General features: G+C 39.2%; 1 protein-coding gene across 1 annotated transcript in view; it reads left to right on the forward strand.

The window, feature by feature from the left end:
- Positions 1–20,078, forward strand: part of ehd4 (EH-domain containing 4) — a 38,098-nt gene continuing 18,020 nt past the window's right edge. The window contains exons 1-3 of the mRNA XM_085440705.1: positions 1–477; positions 6,399–6,575; positions 11,297–11,394. Coding sequence (XP_085296831.1) covers positions 248–477; positions 6,399–6,575; positions 11,297–11,394 — 505 coding nt within the window. The 5' untranslated portion in view covers positions 1–247. The remainder of the gene's footprint in view (positions 478–6,398; positions 6,576–11,296; positions 11,395–20,078) is intronic.

Genomic DNA, 20,078 nt, shown 5'->3' on the forward strand with positions numbered 1-20,078 from the left:
GTGTCGTCACGGGGCGAAGGGCGGTGCCCCCAGGTAAGCACATCAGCACCCTCCACATCACAAACACACGCCCAGAGCAGCACACAGAGGAGGCACAGTACTGAGAGTAGCCGAGACTCCCTGGAGCCAGACACACACTTCCCTCCGCTCAGGCTAAGGACGGAGCTCACAGAGAAGGAGGCAAAAACAGCCGCAATATTTGGAAACATCGAAACAAGGAAGTTGGATACAGAACACAGCGGGAAGCATGTTCAGCTGGGTCAAACAGGAGCAGGGTGGCAGCAACAAAGAAGGAGAGATGTACCAGACCGTTACGGAGGGACTGCAGACTCTTTACACCAAGAAGCTGCTGCCGCTGGAAGAGACCTATCTCTTCCATGACTTCCACTCCCCGGCCCTAGAGCCTGCTGACTTCCAGAGTAAACCCATGGTACTGCTGGTCGGCCAGTACTCCACTGGGAAAACCACCTTCATCAGGTACTGACCTACAACTGACTAGTGTTCTTGTCTGTGAAGAGGCTGGAAGGGCCGGAAATTGTACTAGATGTAGGGGGAAAAGCCCACCTCTATTTTTGTTGCATCACTTGAATGTTATTTGTTGGGACCTCGTGTCATATCTCGTTAAAATATCACAGTTGAAGACGCGTTTGATTTCATCTCAACTCGAAATATAATTGAAAGACAAACTCCGTGGGGATCCCAAATTTGTGCCGAAGTGACTTTTACTATCCTTTCTTTCTATACTGTGAAAAATATGTGGCATGCTATTGAAAACAACACATCTTAAGGCTCATGGGCATTGGGAGTGAGCTGTGGCATTATGAATGACAGGAAGCACACAAGTTAAATTCACAGCCGTGACTTATGCAAACAGAGTGAGATTTCAACACTACCGTGCCTTCATCAGAGTCAGAGTGGACAAACACACAAGGAAAACACAGCCAACCTTTTGAATCTATTAGATAATGAATCGAAGTTTAAATTATTCTGTTCCACTATTTCAGAAACAGAGAAAAAAAAATGACATGACCACCTCAGTTAAGTGCGATAGGCCAAAGTAAACATAATTGCTATGTAAGTGGGGTGACATCATATCAGGAACAGAACCAAAAATACAGTCTGCTTTTAAAGGTCATCAGGGTACAAAAATAATCACCAAACAAACCAAAAACCACATATAAGCATGTGTCATGGGCAAAACCTGCAGGAAACATGACAAGTCACCTTTTCATGTGCTATGTCACTGTGTTCAAAGTGAAAAGTCAATATTTCTGTCAGTGGTGCCATGAACTGCACTGCACTGCTGCTAGGAGATGATGGCATTTTTGGATTATCCCTTACCTCTCACTGGTAAAATGAAACAAACAGCAAGAGAAAAAAAAGTGTGCCTCTAAAAGATTTTAGGGAAGGGAGAAACTAAGTCACCCTTAGAATTCAATTTCAAAATTAGATTTTGATTTTTTTTTAAACCCTGAAACGATCTGAAATTTCATTTAAAGGTTCATGCAGCTGAGTAGGTAAATACAGGTAATTACACTGCCATCATGTTTATGTTTTGACACTGTGTGTGAATTCTATAACCTGCAATCATGGAATAAGGTAAAAGTTAACTGGAACAGTTCAGGATCCCTGTCAGTTTAGGTTCCTCCTTCAATATTGGACAATTGCTCAATAAATAATTTAGCTGCAAAAGAAATAATATGTAAGGGCCAGATTAAAAGTCTGTAGTTCTTTTCTTTATGGGCAAACTGACAGTAGAATTGTCCTGTTGCATAAACCTTAATAATACATTTTCAGTTTTCTGGTTAAACTTCCAGATGATTAGGTGTGAATAAAAAGGCAGCTTGGAGACCACGTGCTGATGGAGTGATTTTTATTACACTGGAAGGACTTCATGTGAAATTATGTCAATTTAAAGCCCTTCCATGTTCATGAAAAAGGCATGAACATGTATCATAGCAAATTGTAACATGTCAAACAAGTGAATGCAGTCTCAGAGTAAATTCTGGTCACATAAAATCCAATCCAACTAGCAGGTCTATAGTTACAGGTTTAAAAACATTTAAAAAATGTCTTTACTAAAAGAAGACTACAGTGAGCGCAATTAATATTTATTTTCAGTTAAAGATGCAGGTCAACATTATCAGTGGAGTTTTCACTTCATACAAAGTTTTAATGGCTTTTGGAATTAAACCAAACTTCCTTCTGTGTGTCTTACCTGCTGCACCCCTGATAGCACTAGCTTAAACTAGCCATAGAGGGCCTTATGTGTGAGCTTGCTTTTAATCTTACCATGCCATTAATAAGAGTAGTTTAGTATTGAGCTGTGTGGGGACAATATTCCTTAAAAAAGCTCAGGAACCTGTTCTCTCTGTATGACCCAAGCTTTGCTGAGAATCAGAAACAGTTTCCAAAAGTAGCAGAGTCTCATTTTCCCATAATAGAAATGAATGTTGCAATTACCAAATAGATTGGCCAATTTTCCAAAGGAATTTTGCATTACTTCTTCTCTTTAAGGTTTTGACATATTTAATCTTAATGAGTTAATCACTAAGGTTGTAACAGTCTAACCACCTCTCGGATAAGCTGTTAGATTAGTTTCCATGAATTTGCAGCCGGGCTTCCTGCAGAAGAATTGAAAGTCCAACATGCACCTGCAGATTTTGTCACTGAAGGTCTCATGTGTGAATGTGTCTGAGCCTTTTTCAGAACGTCATTGATGTAATGTAAACAAATAAGGCACATTCATAACTCTGAATAAGTAAGGAGTGAATGATGAGTGAAAACAGTTGTTTTGGCAAGGCAGACCAGCAGATTTGACCTGCAATCCCTTCAAGTCTTACACAAGCTGCAGAGAAACTTTGGCAGTTAGTAATGTGTGTGTGTGTGTGTCTGTGGGGTAGGGGGTGGTGAGGGCACAACCGAAGCTCCACCTTGCGCCGGAATGCTCTGAATCATGGGAACATGTTGCCAGTAAATTGCCGAGTCAACATATTTTCTTCTTCTTCTTGTCTCACAAGGGTGAACTGAAACCCTGGCGTAAGCTGTGGCCCAGTGGGCAGCTCGATAGACACGAACAGGTCTTAGTGCATTCTGTTTGGACAGTAGTAGTAATCTGACCAAACCTGCATCTATGTTAATTGATGATAACTATTAGCATATTTTGTATAATGTATAATCCCACTAAAACTCACAATTTCCTAACTGAACAAAAATGACCAAACAGTGTAACTGTTACACAGCTATAAGGAAATGCTTGGAGAAATGGGAAGATTATGGGTGGAAGCTCCAAAATCTCTGCATGAATGACAGAAGTAATTATTTCATAGGAAACTAAAGCCTAACAAAATAAGATTATAAACATCTCCAGGTGTCTTTGTGTGAAGAGTTGGGAATGCATTAATATCCATGAATGTTCAACCACTGCTGTAATATATTTGTCCACCTGTCCTTACAAATTAGTGAAGCAGCAGGCAACAATTACTTTTAGCCAAAATATGTCAGCGGTGTGCTAACGTTGGTCCTCGGCATTTTACCTGCCAAGTTTGAAGAACACTGTATGAGCGGTTGTCAAGAAAGGAGAAGAAAAGATATTTCTCACATTTTTCATAAGTTGCACAAAGATAAAAATGCACATAAACAACTACAATCAGAGTGGATCTTCCACAATTTTTCAAACTGCAGCTAGAGGTGGAAATTCTTGTGGATCAGCAGCTGAATGAAAACATGAGGAAAGATTATGACTAAACTGTAAGGCCACGTGACATGTAACATTAAAGGGGCTGTCGTTTCTGACATTTCAGTATAGGGGCATGCACGGTAGTTTTCCATCCTTGGGTCTTGCACACTCTTTGAAGTGTGCACTGTCCACAAAGACAGGAGATGACGAGAAAGAGCCATCTTCCCTCTCTTCCTTCCTTTCTCACTTTTCTTTTATAAGGAAAAGCAAGTGGAAAAGTAGACAAGGTCAGTGTTGAGATGAAAGGAAAGGAAAAAGATTTATTTTCAAAGTCTGTGCAAACACAGCTGTTCCATTACAGAGATCAGAGCCCTGTGTGACTGAACCTCAGAAACTGGCCAATGGCCTGCTTTTGTGACAATAGATCTGGGATTTCCCTTGGCATCAAATTAAAAGTCAAACTGCTGTTTAAGTAATTAAGAATAGCTTTAACGATCAACTTAGCCCTTTTAGTCTCTTTTTTTTAAAGACTAAAAAGGTTAAAATGTGCTGTTTCAGAATCATAAATGTGTGATTATCTATTTCTTGTCTGTAACAAACCTGATCATAAACTGAATATTTTTCTTCTTAAACACCCAGTCAGTGATAATGGGTGAACAGTTTTGGGACAAATTTACATAGTGGTATTGATGTCTGACCGATGTGAAGCTGATTTTCAATAGTTCATAATTAAATGTATCAAACATTGGGTTTCTCCCTGTTAGCCAGTAAACTCTGGCTTATTAATTAACCCAAGACCTAACAGTTTGAAAGCCTGACTATTAGCCTTGGAAAAGTCAAAAAACAGTTTTAGTTGTTACGTTGTTTGTTTTAGCACTTAGTTTCTATCTGATTTCATAGACTTTTCATATGATTTTGTGCTTACAAAGTAATTATTGTAGGTGATTTTAACATGCAGATGTTGAAAATGACAGTCTCATTAGATTCAAGTGGCTGATGAGGTTTAGAAGTATCACTATTATTTTCTACCATGTGCAAACGCAATGCAGAGCAGCTACCTAAACTTTACTCCCACAGAGGTAAATTATTTGATTATTGTGTTACGTCATCACTATATATGACCCTGGATTCTGTGGTTTCTTAAAAAGGAAGGCAACAAGTAAGACATGCTTGACTCCCTGCTATAACTCACAAATGTGCAGCTTAAAGCAGATAATCCATAAGCTGGAGAGGAAATGGCTTTGCACTCATTAAGAAGATCTTTGTTAGGCCTGAAAAAATAGTAAGATTTCCAAGCTTTACAGTTTTTGAAAAAATAGATTAACAATATATTTGTCATCGTTCAAGGAAAACAGTAACAATCCAGCTTTCTTCTCAGGACTGTAGCCCGACTGACACACAGTCAGAGCTCTGTTGGGCCAACCGTACTTTAACTTTAACTTTCACAAATAAAATGTTAACCATTAAAACAATTTTTTGTCATAGGGTAAACACAGATGTATCATTATATACAGCGACGTCAGTAGCTGCTGATATTTACTTAGACTCTTCTTTCTAGCAATCATTGAGTTCATGGCAAAAAAGTCTTTCTCTAAAACATCATTGTGTCTTTTGGTCTAAAGTCTTGTAGGAATGGGGTCTCCATTCCTACAAGACTGCTAAAAGAAGTCTCATTAATTATTAATGTTTTTATTTAAGGTTGTGGTAATAAACCATTACTTAAAACACCCTTATTTGAGCTGTCAGCTGTCTGAGCTAATTGTAGACTCATTTTTAACCTTTGTTTTATTTAAAAAAGTCTTGTGTTATGCAATCTTTTGGAAGGTGATATTATTGTGTGAACCACATGAGTTGTGTGTTCAACCACATAAAGTTTATGTTAGCCAACATATGCAGGATCTAACATGTGCATTCCATTCTCTTGCCCATGCTTTAGTTTCGGCCTGCACCACCCTAATCTTGCTCAATCCTGTTTTTTATTTTCAGTATAGTTACCTGTTGTATTTAAAAGCAAATTAAGCACTTTTTACATTATTACTCATTAAGAGCAGGATAATGTGCTGTGTTAATGTAACTGTTGTGACATAACATCCATAAAAGTCCAGGTCCCTTGTATCCTAATGTACTATCCAATTGTTAATTAACGATGGAACAACCTTTTTTCTGGGTCGAAGTTTTCAACTTTTTAATTCTTCCTTGTTTTTTAAGCCTCCAAAAACTTTTAGAGCCTTGATGTTTATAGATAAATACCTTTATTTTAATGTTTGAAAACTTAACAGAAACACCTCAGTGTACTCAATAAAACTTCAGAAAGTATTTCAGTTTGGACATTAGGCATGGTTTTGGCAAGGCACTGCTGACCCTAGTAGAATATTCTTATTGTAACACTGCTTTCTATTCACCCTTTTTTATGAAGCCTAAAACGGTGGGGGTACCCAGACTCTACTGAATGAAGGTGTCAAACAGAGCACGTCCAAGAAAAGTAAACCATTTGTGTGACTTGTGTATTTCATTTATTTTTCCATCTTATTGGACCTGTTTTTGGACCTGGATTTTCAACAATGATTTGACCGAGACATTCTAACAGATGTAGAACTTGATTGCAAATTTCTGGACTACACTAAAACAAAGTTTTTTTCGAACACTCTTATTGTTGTAAGTATAGTAAGATCCTGAAAGTCGTTAAAGTTGAACTACATATATTCTGTCTTTGGCTCAGGTATCTACTGGAACAAGATTTCCCTGGGATGCGGATCGGTCCTGAGCCAACCACTGATGGCTTTATAGCAGTGATGCATGGTGAAAATGAGGGGGTTGTCCCAGGCAATGCTCTAGTCGTCGACCCCAAGAAACCCTTCAGGAAACTCAACGCGTTTGGAAACTCCTTCCTCAACAGGTAAAGGCATGCGCACATTAAAGAAGGAAAAACACAGCTTAAACAACCCTCAGTGTCCATCTAGATATGTTTATAAACCTGGAATTCAAAGAGGGTTTTAATATTTGATGTACAGTATTTTATGAGAAAATCGGGTTCCCTCAGATATAATTTTTATTTACCCCTCAGAGATCCAAGTCATTAAGGGCGGCAACCCAAACCTTAACCCTACCCTAAGACTAGGCCAGAACAGAACTATTATGTCAAGATGTGAATAGTTTTTTATGTGTGTTTTGTTGTTTTCAAACTGTTTAAGCAAAACACCAACTATATATTCTGATTGCCTAGGGTTAGATTTAGGTTTGGGGTCATGATAGAGTAGACCTCAGAGGATTAAAAATCTCCATTTTTGGTGTCAGACCACAGACTGCGCAATATTACCCCATAAAACCAAAACACAGTGTACAAAAAACAGACTTTCGACATCCTACCTTACTATAAAATGATAAAAATGTAAGTTTTTAAGAAAACAAAATAAAACGTCGATGCACCCTTGCTGGTAAAGACTAGCTAGTTGGATCGTTAGCCAAGGCCATTTTTTTGTTTCTTTTCAATTTTGAAATTCTGTTTTGGTTCTCTGTTTGAGTGAAATTTGTTACAATAATTAAAAGCAAAATTTAATCATGAGAAAATTATGATTTATTTATTAAAGAGAATATGATGGAGAAACCCTTGTTGGCGAGCGGTGCGGTAAGCCCTTTAGTTTAGTTGGTCACCAGGTTTGTTCATATTTCAGGAGGGATTTTGGACCACTCCTCTTCTTGGTCTGATGGAGACCAAAACAAAGAATCAAGCAAAGCCAATCAAATAAAATGTAACTCAGACTGACTGATCTATAATAGCAACACACAAATCGACCAGTGGATCAGTCCATATACTGAAGAGCTCTCAGGATGTTTGCCTGCTGATCTCCAGAACCATTAATCATTTTAATTGCTGGTCATTAGACTTAATTCCTTTTTTCATCATGCAGCTGAGGTCATCGATGAAATACAGTACAACTGAGAAAACTGGTGATTTCTCCTGATGGAGAGAGACTGAGGAGTATGGAACAACAGATCTATAGACTTCTTAGATGTGCTGTGATTTATTTGTTGCTTTTTCTGTATAGATTATATTCATGCAGACAGAATGCAGAGAGGTTGGATAAATAAGATGGGTGCAGACTGATGTGACATTAGAGACTCGGTCCTCAAAGAGATCAACAAGATCTTAGAGAATAATTCCATGTAATTGAGGGTTTGGTCTTATTTTCTGCCTTTGTAGATTGTTGTCACTTTGTTTCACTACTTTTCACACAGACAGACACACCCAAGAACCAAAGTAGCTAAATCCAGAAGAAACTTTTGAATAGGCTATTTATCATACTCATGGGATTACTTTACATATACTATTCCAATGACGTCAATGTGTAAGTCTGTACATATGTTTACAGCAGATAGCTCTCATTCACGTGTAATACACATTTTGAATATGGGCTTTTTTTTTTTCTTTCTTTTCTTTTTTTCGACGCTCTTATGACCTTGCTCCCACTTTGGCAAACACCACTCCATGAACACAAAGAAATGCTGGCACTTCCTCCCACTTCTGTCACTGCTTTCCTCAAAACATTTACAACGTGGGAAGTGACCTCTGTCCCCCCACACTGACATATAAACACTATTAGCTGTCAGATTCCAGAGTTTGTATCAGGCATTTAAATTTAGCTAAAGCCACTCCTGTTCAAAAGTATTTCCTCTGTCCAGAAATATGTCTAAGAGCAGGAGAGAGGAAGTGGACACAGTCCACCCTCCGAATGTCTGTTTGTAAATATACACCTGAAACATTCCTTAAGCTTGAAATCCCGTCTTGTCCCGTTGAGACCCTCCAAAATAAGTTATTGTTTCCAAGGGGAAGTGTGTGTGTGCGTCACCATGTGTCAATATGGTGGCTTTGTTTTTTCCCGCTGCCAGCCTGCTGCATCCCTGACAAGTCAAGGCAATTTATAGCTCCTGTAGCCTCTCGACTAAATTTAGGTGACAGGGAGATTAGAAGTACAGTGACCAGAACCTGGAACATAAGAGAGAACAATGATAACAACCAAGGTGTAATAATAAACTAGTAAAGCAAGTCTAGCAAGTCAAGCAAATCTACATGGTAATGTATAGCCTATAAAAGACGGATGCAACCAACGTAGCATCCCCCACTGGTTTCTGTATTTTGCAGGCTCAGCATTATGTTGTAGTTGCGAACGTAATGGTTCTTTTGGAGCCAAGAAACTGTATTTGCACGATAGTGTGCAGTCCAAAATTATCAGCTAATGCAAACAATCGTAGTTAGAAAGTGGGTGTATCCAAATGTCACAACTATAGACGAGGTCCAGATTATTGACTTAAATATATGCAGCTGCATCAAAGAGCAAACCGATATGCCACATTATCCACAGAAGAAGTTTTTTTTCTTTATCATTTTTGACTCTTTTTGAACATTCTTTGACCTTTGACCCCACCTTTTGTTTTAACCCCAATCACGGTGACAGCAGCAACACCGTAACCTTTGCATCCTGCTGCATGTCACAGATAACCCACACCCCCCCTGAATTTTCACCCTGAGGAAATATTTCTTGTACACTGACAATGTGACTGTTTTTACACACTAGCAGTGTTGGGTAAGTTACTTTAAAATAGTAACTTAGTTACATTACTAGTTACTTCTCTCAAAAGTAACTCAGTTACTTCAAGTTACTCGTTACTTTCAAAGTAACTAGTTACTAGGGAAAGTAACTTTGGTTTTACTCAGAATTCTCTTGTTAATGTGTTTCTTCCATTACTTTGCCAGTCTTCTAGCTTGCTTACTTGCCACAAGTGCACTGTGCCACCTACCAATAGAAAGGATATGATAACGTGCATATTTCCACGAGAGAAATCCCACGCCTGGACTGTCATTGACTGCTGCCATGATTCTAGCCTACGTCACAGAGTCATGTGCGCCTTTTACATCCAACACAAAAACTGCAGTCGTGGTGCTTTCGATTGTACTCAGAACTCAGAAATTCTGCCTTCTGAATAGGAAGATGTAGGTAACACCAGACTGCAGATGAGCTGCATACAGAGCTGGACTGGGACAGAAAATTGGCCCGGGCATTTTGACTAGAGACCGGCCCACCATTATAGGAAAAATCATAAAGCCTTTGAATGAAAACAAACACTGTTGTGACAGTGATGTACACTGTTTTGATGGTATATATGCATCAATCTATCAATCGTTTGTAGTAAGATTCAGATAATTATTTTTTAAAAGCTAGACATTTTAAATGAGAATAAGAAAGAAAAGTATTTCCTTGTGCCCCCCATTCCCTGTTAATGCCCTACATGCCCCCCTGGCCACACTTTGCTAGATCCGCACCTGCACAGTTACCAGCTGTCAGCTACTTAGAAAAGGATCCTGGTGTTATTTGTCTCTCAGAAACTGTTCATAACTTCCCTACAACTCATTCATGTCACCTAAAAGGTACACCTTTTTCTCCATCACCTGTTCAGCTCTGATGATCCAGTAAGGACATCTCCTGGTTTCATCTTCATGTTTCCCTCTCACCAGATAACCAAACCGACATCATAACCAGCAGCTTTTTTTTGCAGCTGTGGCTCCAGCAAACATCAGCTGATACTAGAAATTAATATTAAATAAATTCTAACAACAGATGATCAAGCTTAAAAGTGCTGCTGTTGTTTAGCGCGACATCCGCTGGTTTCCTCTTTCGGCGCAAAGTGAGCGATAAACAAACAAGAGAGACGATCAGCTGATCATTGATCAGTTTTCATGATTGAAGTAGAAACGGGAGAGGGAGGGGGGAGAATGAGAGAAGAAGAGGCAGCTGTGCAGCAAAGACACAGAATAACTCCAGCTTTGTGCCTTTTTCATTGTAGCTGAATTACGGCACAAACTGTTCCTTTTCACCTCAATAAGAAACGCGTAATATTTTCTCTGAATACCAGACGGGAAGGTTGGCAACTCTAATAACTTATGAACAAAATAAGGTTCAACATCATTAACTTCATAGCACCACCCAGCTGTATAGAAACTCCGTCATGCTAGCTAGCACGCAGTACGGAAAAAGTCAGAATGAGGAAAATAAACTCCACCTAAACTTGGTTTATATCTGACCCAGAGAGACTGCAGGTCATAACTTCTTACCTGAAGTTCAGTTCACACTTGGACCGACGGCCGCCTCGGGTCTCTTTTCCTTCTTCGTCCCCTTTCCTTCATCCACCTGCTGGCTTCCACCACTTGCTAATGTTACTGAATCTGTGGAAACTCCGCGATGCCACCACACGAAGTAACGAGTAACGACCCTATCTAAATCCCAGTAACGAGTAACGTGTTCCTGATTTTGGCATAATAACTAGTTACCGTGCTCGTTACCACAATAATAACGTAGTTACTGTAACGCGTTACTTAATAACGCGTTAGTCCCAACACTGCACACTAGCTTAAACTACTTTTTGTAAAGTTCATCTTACTAGAGTTCTTCTTAGAGATTTGCTGTAGTACGATAACCTCAAGGGTAAAGTACGTGGTTGGGTGGATGGGGCTGTGGAAATGTTACTTTCTTGAACTATCTGACCAGCTGACAGTTCGTTAGCCTGAGATAAAAGTGTTGCTGCCTTGAAAACATGAATTCTCACTCAATTCTCACTGTTCAGGTTTATCTGCTCCCAGATGCCCAATCAGGTTCTTCAGAGCATCAGCATCATTGATACTCCTGGTATCCTGTCTGGAGAGAAACAACGAATCAGCAGGGGTAGGATATCTGTGTGTGTGTCTGTGTGTGTGTGTTGGCTGCCTAAAGGAGGCACCCTACTCTCAGTTTGTTGTGTTGTTGCATAATAGCCCTTGACATTCCTTCACTTCCTCATATTGTATTAAGTCAGTGAGCAGCTGACCTCCACAGTTTAATCTTAAGGCAGTTTGTCAATTAGTCTTCTGTTAAAGGAAAAGTCTTTTTTCCCCGTTTTTTTTCTTTGTTTTGACTAAGTCGAGTAAAAATGTATTAGCTTCATGCAACATGAATTTTCTTTTCTTTTCTAGACTGAACGATTAGTCAGTTTTTCTTAAAAAGATTTTGATAAATACTGGCCAGAGTTTTGCACAACCTCAAGACAAACAAGTCTAAATCTCCATCAAACGTTGAGGTCCAGTGTTTTAGAGTAAAATTCCTTTAGAACTTATGGATCTTACCTGCTGATCAATCCTCTAGACAGAGTAACTGCGCTAACATTTAACCTAAAAGGTTCTTGTGAAATACTGTATCTCTCTTTTCTGTCTCACTTCCTTTTTTGTCTCACAGTCTGTTTCCTCTAGTGAATCAGTGCTGCTGATGTGTGTTTATAAATGCAGATCTGAAACCAAAGACACTGATTCGTAGGAAATGAATTTAGTATTAGTTGTAATGGTTATAATTAGTTCAATTTGTTTTATAACCATGTCAAAAGTGCTTCGCAGGACCAAGCATAAAGCATATTCATACATTTTCTATATATCTCTTAAAGCTCTGTTTATTAAGTACTGACTGAGTAGGAGTTACCGGTAGTACTGTTTTCTGTTTTGGTTACTTCTAGTTTAGTTTCCCAGGACTAGGTTAGGGGAGAAACCTGAATCCAGGGGCCTGCCGCTGGTTATGGTCTTCTTCCTCTTTTGGTTGTTTTAGCCGGGGCTCCCATTTCTTTTTTTGCTATTTATTCTTTTGTGAGTAACTACACACCCTTTATTAAACGCTTGATAAATTACAACAACATTCTGTATTTATGGACGGTAACAGTAAACTGAATGCAAGGTTTGCACTTGTGTAACTGGGCGACTTTATATGCCAGAATTACTAACGTACTGCTTACCATGTATAATATAAAAATGTATTCCATAAGGTAACAATCTGTATTGATTTTAGTGCATGCTGTTGGGTCAAAAATGTGGGAAAATGTGGCTCCCACAGTTGTTTTTAAACCAGCACATAACATTATCTGAAGTTGGTACTGTAGTGGTCTAACCAGATAAAAAGAGCCACCTTTGTGAAACTGAAGACTCTGGTTTTGTGCTCAGCATACCTCACTAACCCATTACACTTTGTTATGGTTAATTCTGTCGGCTTTCACAACACAAAATCAAAATGAAAGAAAATGGAACAATGTGAATTTCCATTTAACTTCCTTATTTTTAGTTTCAGCAGCGTAAGCAGTCATATTTCAAAATGGACCAACATTGGTCTTCATCTTTTTAAACTGTAAGAAACTGTGTTAACCCCATGTCTTATCGTCTATCTGATACTTTGTTCTTCAACACTCTGGCTTTATTTAGTCTTCTCACAGACCATATGCCTAATCCTGTCTTCACCTGTTTTCATCTCTTTTCTCATGCTCTGTGGATTAAAGGGATGCTATCTACACTTGCCAACGACATCTAACAAAATCTCCTTTGACAGCCAGCCTTTAGATAAATGTTGGTGAAGTTGGCATCAAAAATGACACTCCTTGCTGGAATCATTACCAAATCAACCCTCAATGAACAGATTAAAAAGATTCAGTGTGGCATACAACGGCTTGTAATATCAAACACCTCGTGATGTGAAGACATTCCACCAGCTGATCTAAACATGTTCACTGGGGAGCTCGATATATGATAATGTATTCATTCATTTAAAAAATAAAAAGCAAATCAAATGTGCTGCATTATTCACTACAGGGAAAAAGAAATAAGTACCCAAACCCAACACTGGTCACTGGTACACTGCCAAATAATGGCTAACATGTACAGTCTATGGGAACAATGATATAACAAAAACAGGAGGGTGTTATTGTATAGATATGTATAAAGTTTGCTAGAAATTTGTCCAAACGAAGAACTAAAGATGCAGCCTTCCACAGAATACATGGAGGTTCTTTAATATAAATAATGAATATAATATTTCATTATGCATGTCCTTGATCCCGTCTTCCTTCTCTCTCCTCAACCTGTTGCAGCAGATGGCTCCGCCCCTCCCTGAGTCTGGTTCTGCCGCCGGTTTCTTCCTGATAAAAGGGAGTTTTTCCTTCCCACTGTTGCCAAAGAGCTTGCTCATAGGGTCTCATATGATTGTTGAGTTTTTCTCTGTATGTATTATTGTAGGGTCTACCTTACAATATAAAGCGCCTTGAGTCAACTGTTGTTGTGATATGGCGCTATATAAATAAAACTGAATTGAATAGAATAGAATATTTCATTATATTGAGAAAATATCTGAACTGAGTACTAATATCTATAACAATCATCTAAATTTCTGTGAGCAAAATAATGACAACATGCAATGATTTGTAATAATGAAAAACTTTAAAATTAGTCTGTCATTGGTAAAAAGTACAAAATTGCTTTTATGCTATTAAGTATATCATTCTGCTTTAAGGAAATGAAAGGGTGTCTCTTTTCTGAGTAGATGCTTGTGCTGTACTAAGCTCTACATTTTACATCCCACGGGTATCTTTGCTGAAAGTTTTATATAATAGCAGTGGTATGTTGGGTGGAGAGCCAGAAAGTCACATAGACTCAGACCATATACTGAGCTTTCTAATGCTGTCGTGCTTATAGCACAGGACTGTATGATTCAGTGGGAAACACACCTGCTAATGTTCATAAACGGTCACAAAGGAGTTCCCCAGGGAACCAGCAGGGAGTCCTTTTAAATTGTATGTCCTCAAAGTAGCCCTTTACTTCACAGTTGTATGTATTGTGGCATGCTACATTGTCAGAAATGCCGATGCTAAAGTTGTCCAAAGTACTTGGAGCTCCCAGAGGGAAACCTAGAGGAAGATCCATCTGGTATAAATGAGACATTTTTACAAATCTGGCAAATGAAAGTCAGCAGAGAACAGGAAGGATATGTGATTCTGATTACAGCTGCACTTAAGTTTTGTTGTGGAAGATCATCTGTCAGAATCGAGTGGTTAGAGAGACAGTGAGAGTCAACAACAGTGCGTCCAGATATCAAAAATGTTAAGGAGGTGTGCAAGCCTGAATTACCAAACTTGCAAATAAGGCACCAACTCGACTTTGGAGGCAACAAAAGTTGACATTTAATGTTGTGGGTAGGTAGTCTTTAGTTAGATTGCTTGAATATTTTAACCACTGAAGTGCAACATTGTTAAAACAAAGACACACATTAGGGCAACTACATTCTCCTGCTCAGCTGTATATAGTCAGGAATGGTTTATCATAAAATCAGCTTTATGAAAACAGTTTTATTAGATGATGGCGTAGATCCACCACTTAACATGTAGTGGATCTAGTAATAGGGATTGCAGCATATAGCAAAAATCTACCAATCTAACTTCGGTGCATTAACTAGACTATGTGTTAATTTTTTATTATCTATATTAGAATATTTTTGTAGAAACAAGTTTCTCCTTTTATTGCAGAATTCCCGATTCCCTTACATTGAGTCAACCTTATGAATGACACCATTACTTGAACAGCTCAGCTGGGCAAATGGAAGGATGGATTCAGCAATGGAGGGATGGTGGATTAAAGGGAGGGAATGAGGGCCACAGGAAGCAGTGGTGGGGCTTTCCCTCCATCTGGAAGCATTTAGGGCTGCTCAGCTGAGCCTGAATTCCTCTTGAAGACTTTTGACGGGCCAACTGTGACTCAACATGAACGCACATAGAGACAGCATCAGCAATAGATTAAACTTCACTGCGCACATGCTGATGGCAAACTGTCATGCCGCTGCTACTGCTCAGGAATGTTTCATCTGATTAAGTTACTTTGAGCAGTTTAAAATGACTGAACAGCTCTGTGTGTGTGTGTGTGTGTGTGTGTGTGTGTGTGTGTGTGTGTGTGTGTGTGTGTGTGTGTGTGTGTGTGTGTGTGCTGCAGCTGCCTTCCAGCACATTGAACATGTTTTGACCCACTTCAGACCTCCTGCTGTGTAGACATGTGGCCTTTATGTTTTTTTAGTCGGGCTTCATTTAAGATTTGTTTCGGCAACTAAAGCACCTGTATATTAGACATGTATCATATAGATATTTCGTATTTGTATACATATTTTATCTTTTCTGAGTTCAACACTTTGTATCAATAATGCAATTTTTGCTCTGGGTATAAAATAGAAAGTTCCTTTGCTGCACCTAAAAACCAAAAAACTGTAATTGATTCAAGAAAGTCCCCTGTGCATCTCTGTGTCACTAGCAGGGCTTCAGAGGATTACTCTGTGTCAATCTCATTTGACAACTTGAATGTGTGCATATGCATGGATATCAAACTTGTGCAGGTAGCAGCCTTTAATTTGTCAAGCATCATCACTGCTAATGAAAGGTGACTTTCATATTGTGAGGCCTAATTAACATTAATGAAGTTCTGCAGTTTGACTGAGTGCATTTTTATAAAATAACAATGGGTAATAGGATTAGTAAGGAGGAAGAAAGGGCAGGTATGAAGAGAGCGAAGAGTGGAAGGGAATCACTCCACCTGTGGAGGTATAGAGTTGTCTTGAAGAGAGAGCAGATTGGGAAAACTATGGGAAAGAGTTGTAGAAGCTTGGTTGAGGAGAGAAGTTATGATTAGTGAGGACTAGTATGGCTTCATGCTGAGAAAGAGCACTACATATGTGATGTTTTCTTTGGCAGTGTTTATGGAGAAATACAGAGAAGGTTAGAAACAGCTCTGCTGTGGTGCATGTGATGCTGGTGCCAAGAGAGGAAGTGTGGTACTGCAAGAGGAAGTCAGAAGTGGCAGAGAAGTATGTGACAGTAGTGTAGGGCATCTATAAGGAAAATGTGTGGTAGGAGTGACAGATGGATTCAAGGTAGGGGGTGGGATTAAATCAGGGCTTCTTTATTGGAATGGTGATTGAAAAGCTACCAGATGAGGTCAGGCAGGAGTCTCCAAGGACTATAAAGTTTTCAGATGACATTCTGATCTGCAGTGAGAGTAGGGAGCAGGTGGAGTAGAGCTTGGAAAGGTGGAGATATTCTGTGAAGAGAAGAAGAATGAAAGTAGGTAGAAGCATCTGTGATTGAAAGTGAGGATAGATAAGTTTAAATACATGGAGATACGTCCAAAGCAATGGAGAATGCACAAGAGAGGTGAAGAAGAGAGTGCAGGCAGGGTGGAGTGGGTGGAGAGTGTCAGGGGTGATTTGTGACAGTAGAATGCCAGCAAGAGTGTAAGGGAAGGTTTACTAGATACTTGTGAGGCCTGCTATAATGTATTGTTTGGAAACGGTGGTATTGAAAAAAGACCGGAGTCAGAGCTGCAGGTGGCAGAGCTCACGATGTTAAGATTTTTTATTTTGTGTGACCAGGATGGACAAAATTAGAAATGACTAGAGCGGAGGACAGTGTGCAGAATTCCTCATTTTGTCAGTGAGATTCACCCATCGTTGTCATCTCAAGTTTCGAAACAGCAAGATGGCAATGGGTTAAAAGCTCAGCTGAAAGCTTTATATTGGAAATCTGCTAACTAATGGGTGTCTACTACCTACCACCATGTGCCCCATTCACCCTGATTCTATTCTCTGTGCTTCCTCATGTCCAAAATAATGGATTTGACGTATGATTTGCAAATATAAACTTTCAAATGATTGAGGGAGTGATTTAGTTAAAGGAGGAGAGCTGGGGGACACTTAAAACAGGAATACGTCGACTGTGAAGGGGTTGGCAGTCAGTGGTATGGCTTTTGCTTTTGAGTTTTTGCAGTGGTAAAATTTTCCGATCTCAAATATACTTCCATGCAAATGTTTGTGGGAGTTATCTGTCTGTGATGTCATAGAGTGGATAGTTATTGGAAGGAAAAACAATAACTATCCTTTCCATTTTATAACAAAAGTCTGCTCTGCCTGTCTAGTGTTTCCCTGAGCACAGAGCATGTTTTATGGACACATTACAGCTGCATGTTTGGCAGAGACGCTGGCTTGTGGATTGTCTACAGGGTGGAGTTGATGTTTGCCCACAGGGCTCTGGTCCCATGTGTTGATCTCCTGCCAGTCTGTCATCAGTGGGTGGAGTCTGATTGGAGTAACAGAGTTCTAATAGGAGCATTAGAACCTCTTTGTAGCATTCACACACACACACTGCCTTTAATCAGTGGATGGACGTTGCTCAATCATCATTGAGGTGAATGCTATAGTGTGACATCGACATGCCCCAAGAGTGAGAATTGACTTGGAGCCTGACTGTCTCTTGCTGAGCTGCTAGCATGTGTGCAGGTAGCGGTTGGCACTCTGGCCAAGATCATATGACTGAATCATGATTAATGACTGAAATCTTGATTTCCCTCCTATGATCCATGGTCTATGCTTCTTTGTATGTTGGACTCCTCCCAGTATCAGGGTGCTTGTATCTTTCTGTCCTCTCTCAAAGATGTGTGTATGGGTTGTGTGTGTGTGGGGATAAATGGTTAGTAGATTGATTCATATATAGCACCTTTTTTACTCTACTTGAGCACTCATAGCACTTTATATAACATCATCCACCCACCCTTTTTTCTCAGCAAGGAGCAATTTGGGGTTCATTATCGTGCCCAAGGATACTTGGCATGGAGGGATTGAACCACCCCAACCTTCTGTAAGTAGATGACCTGCTCTACCTCCTCAGCCACACAGCTAAAGCCAGCCCATTAAAAATTGCTGTTGAGCCAGGTGGAGGCTGCGGCTTGGCTGTTGTAAATAAGTTTCTGAGTGCAGACTGGATAACTGCATGGACAGCAGCATCTTGACCTCCTGCTGACAGCCACCTCGTCCCTTTGCATGCCTCTTCTGCAGCCTAAAAATAGCCAATCAGCTGCTTGTAAAGTTGTTTGTGTGAGAACCATAAACTGAACTGCATTAGTTTATTGTGTGAGCTGAATTGTATTTCTCATATCTCTATTACCACAAATTAGGGCTGCTCAATTAATCGAATTTTAATCACGATTACGATCTGGGCTTTCAACGATCATTAAAAATGACTGAGCCGATTATTAGCCCCTCCCTCATTTATCCGCGACACCTTAAAGGCCGGTCCGTGAAAATATTGTCGGGCATAAACCGGTCCGTGGCGCAAAAAAGGTTGGAGACCGCTGATTAAGAGGACCCGAGGGAAGCTCGGAAAGCTAAGCAGAAGTTATTTGGAGAGGAGAGTGACTGCTGTTGGTTGAAAAGAGAGGTTAAAAAAAACTTCAGTGGTGTTGCACACTATTTTATATTATTTTTTAAAGTCATTGTTAACCCTTTAAATCCGGTCAGAGCAGCACGCTCCGTTTTGTGTAACTATTTTTAAATCCCTGTAGAACCTGAACCGTGTAAGCTAGCGCAATAATTTGTTTTGTATATGAAACCGGAGGAGCTGCACTTACATCTTATGCCATCAGCTTGTCCTCGGTCACGGTTTCCTTCCACATACAGCTTTGCAAAAATTGCATAAAAAGCGCTTGCAGGAACAAAAACATAATATTCCAGAAACATGCTTTGCCGATCCGATCAGCTGTTCGTAACACTTCCCACAGTGAAACAGATGTCAGCGCGAACTATCACATGTCCGCCATTTCCTGGCCGAAACCGGAAGTGACGTCATTTTCGCGGAAATGTAGTTTTTTACTTGTAGGCCTTAAAAACCTATACTGGTCATGTTTGACTTTTCTGAATAGTTTCTGGGATGCTTAGAACTCAAATTGCACTGCTGGAAATAGTTTATTTTGATGCACATGCTGTTTTCTTTGCAAATTTGCATCATATGATTGTTTTTTCGTTTTTCCTGCAGTATATATAAAAATTTGTGTATCTCCAAAATAAAACTATGAAGACACTCAAAATAAATTTCCTGTTGTTGTAAACTATTTTTTGCAACTCTTTTGTATTTAAAGTTTTGAGGGATAAGCCTCTTAAATTTCTCCAAGTAGAAATATATGTTAAAAAAAAAAAAACTATTTTCAATTTTTTTGTAGTTTATTGCACTTTTTTGCAATTAATGTAGTTACTATGGACTTAATGCATACATATTATTAAAATATAACAGTTGTATAGCAACTTGAAATGCTCCCACAAATGGCACTACAACATGTAAAAAAATAATATAAGCTCTGGCGGACTTGGTTCTATGGTAGGTCTTAAAGGGTTACATAAATATCGTCAAATAATCGAGATCTCAATTTCAGTGAAAATAATCGTGATTATCATTTTTGCCATAATCGAGCTGTTCTTTTTAATTAGGAGATCAGGTTAGATAATTGTCGTTAGGTTATGCCTAGGGTAACCCTCGACCAGGGACGTATCATCACTCCTAGTTGAACTTGTGAACTTGTGATAATTACTTGCGGTTAGTTAGATATTAAATCTGTTACTTCCTCCCAAAGCTAAACTTTAAACTATAAATGCTGAATTTTGTGGCCACAACTCTCAGAATGTTTAGTCTTGCAACTTTTGTAACATCATGAAATTCTCATTACAAAAAATGTTAAACCTTCATGATGTGTTGTCCTTTGAAT

The sequence above is a fragment of the Copadichromis virginalis genome, linkage group LG19 (assembly GCF_057382275.1).
Source record: "Copadichromis virginalis isolate Kocher_CV1m ecotype Utaka linkage group LG19, C_Virginalis_male_GT1.1, whole genome shotgun sequence".
Lineage (NCBI taxonomy): Eukaryota > Metazoa > Chordata > Actinopteri > Cichliformes > Cichlidae > Copadichromis > Copadichromis virginalis.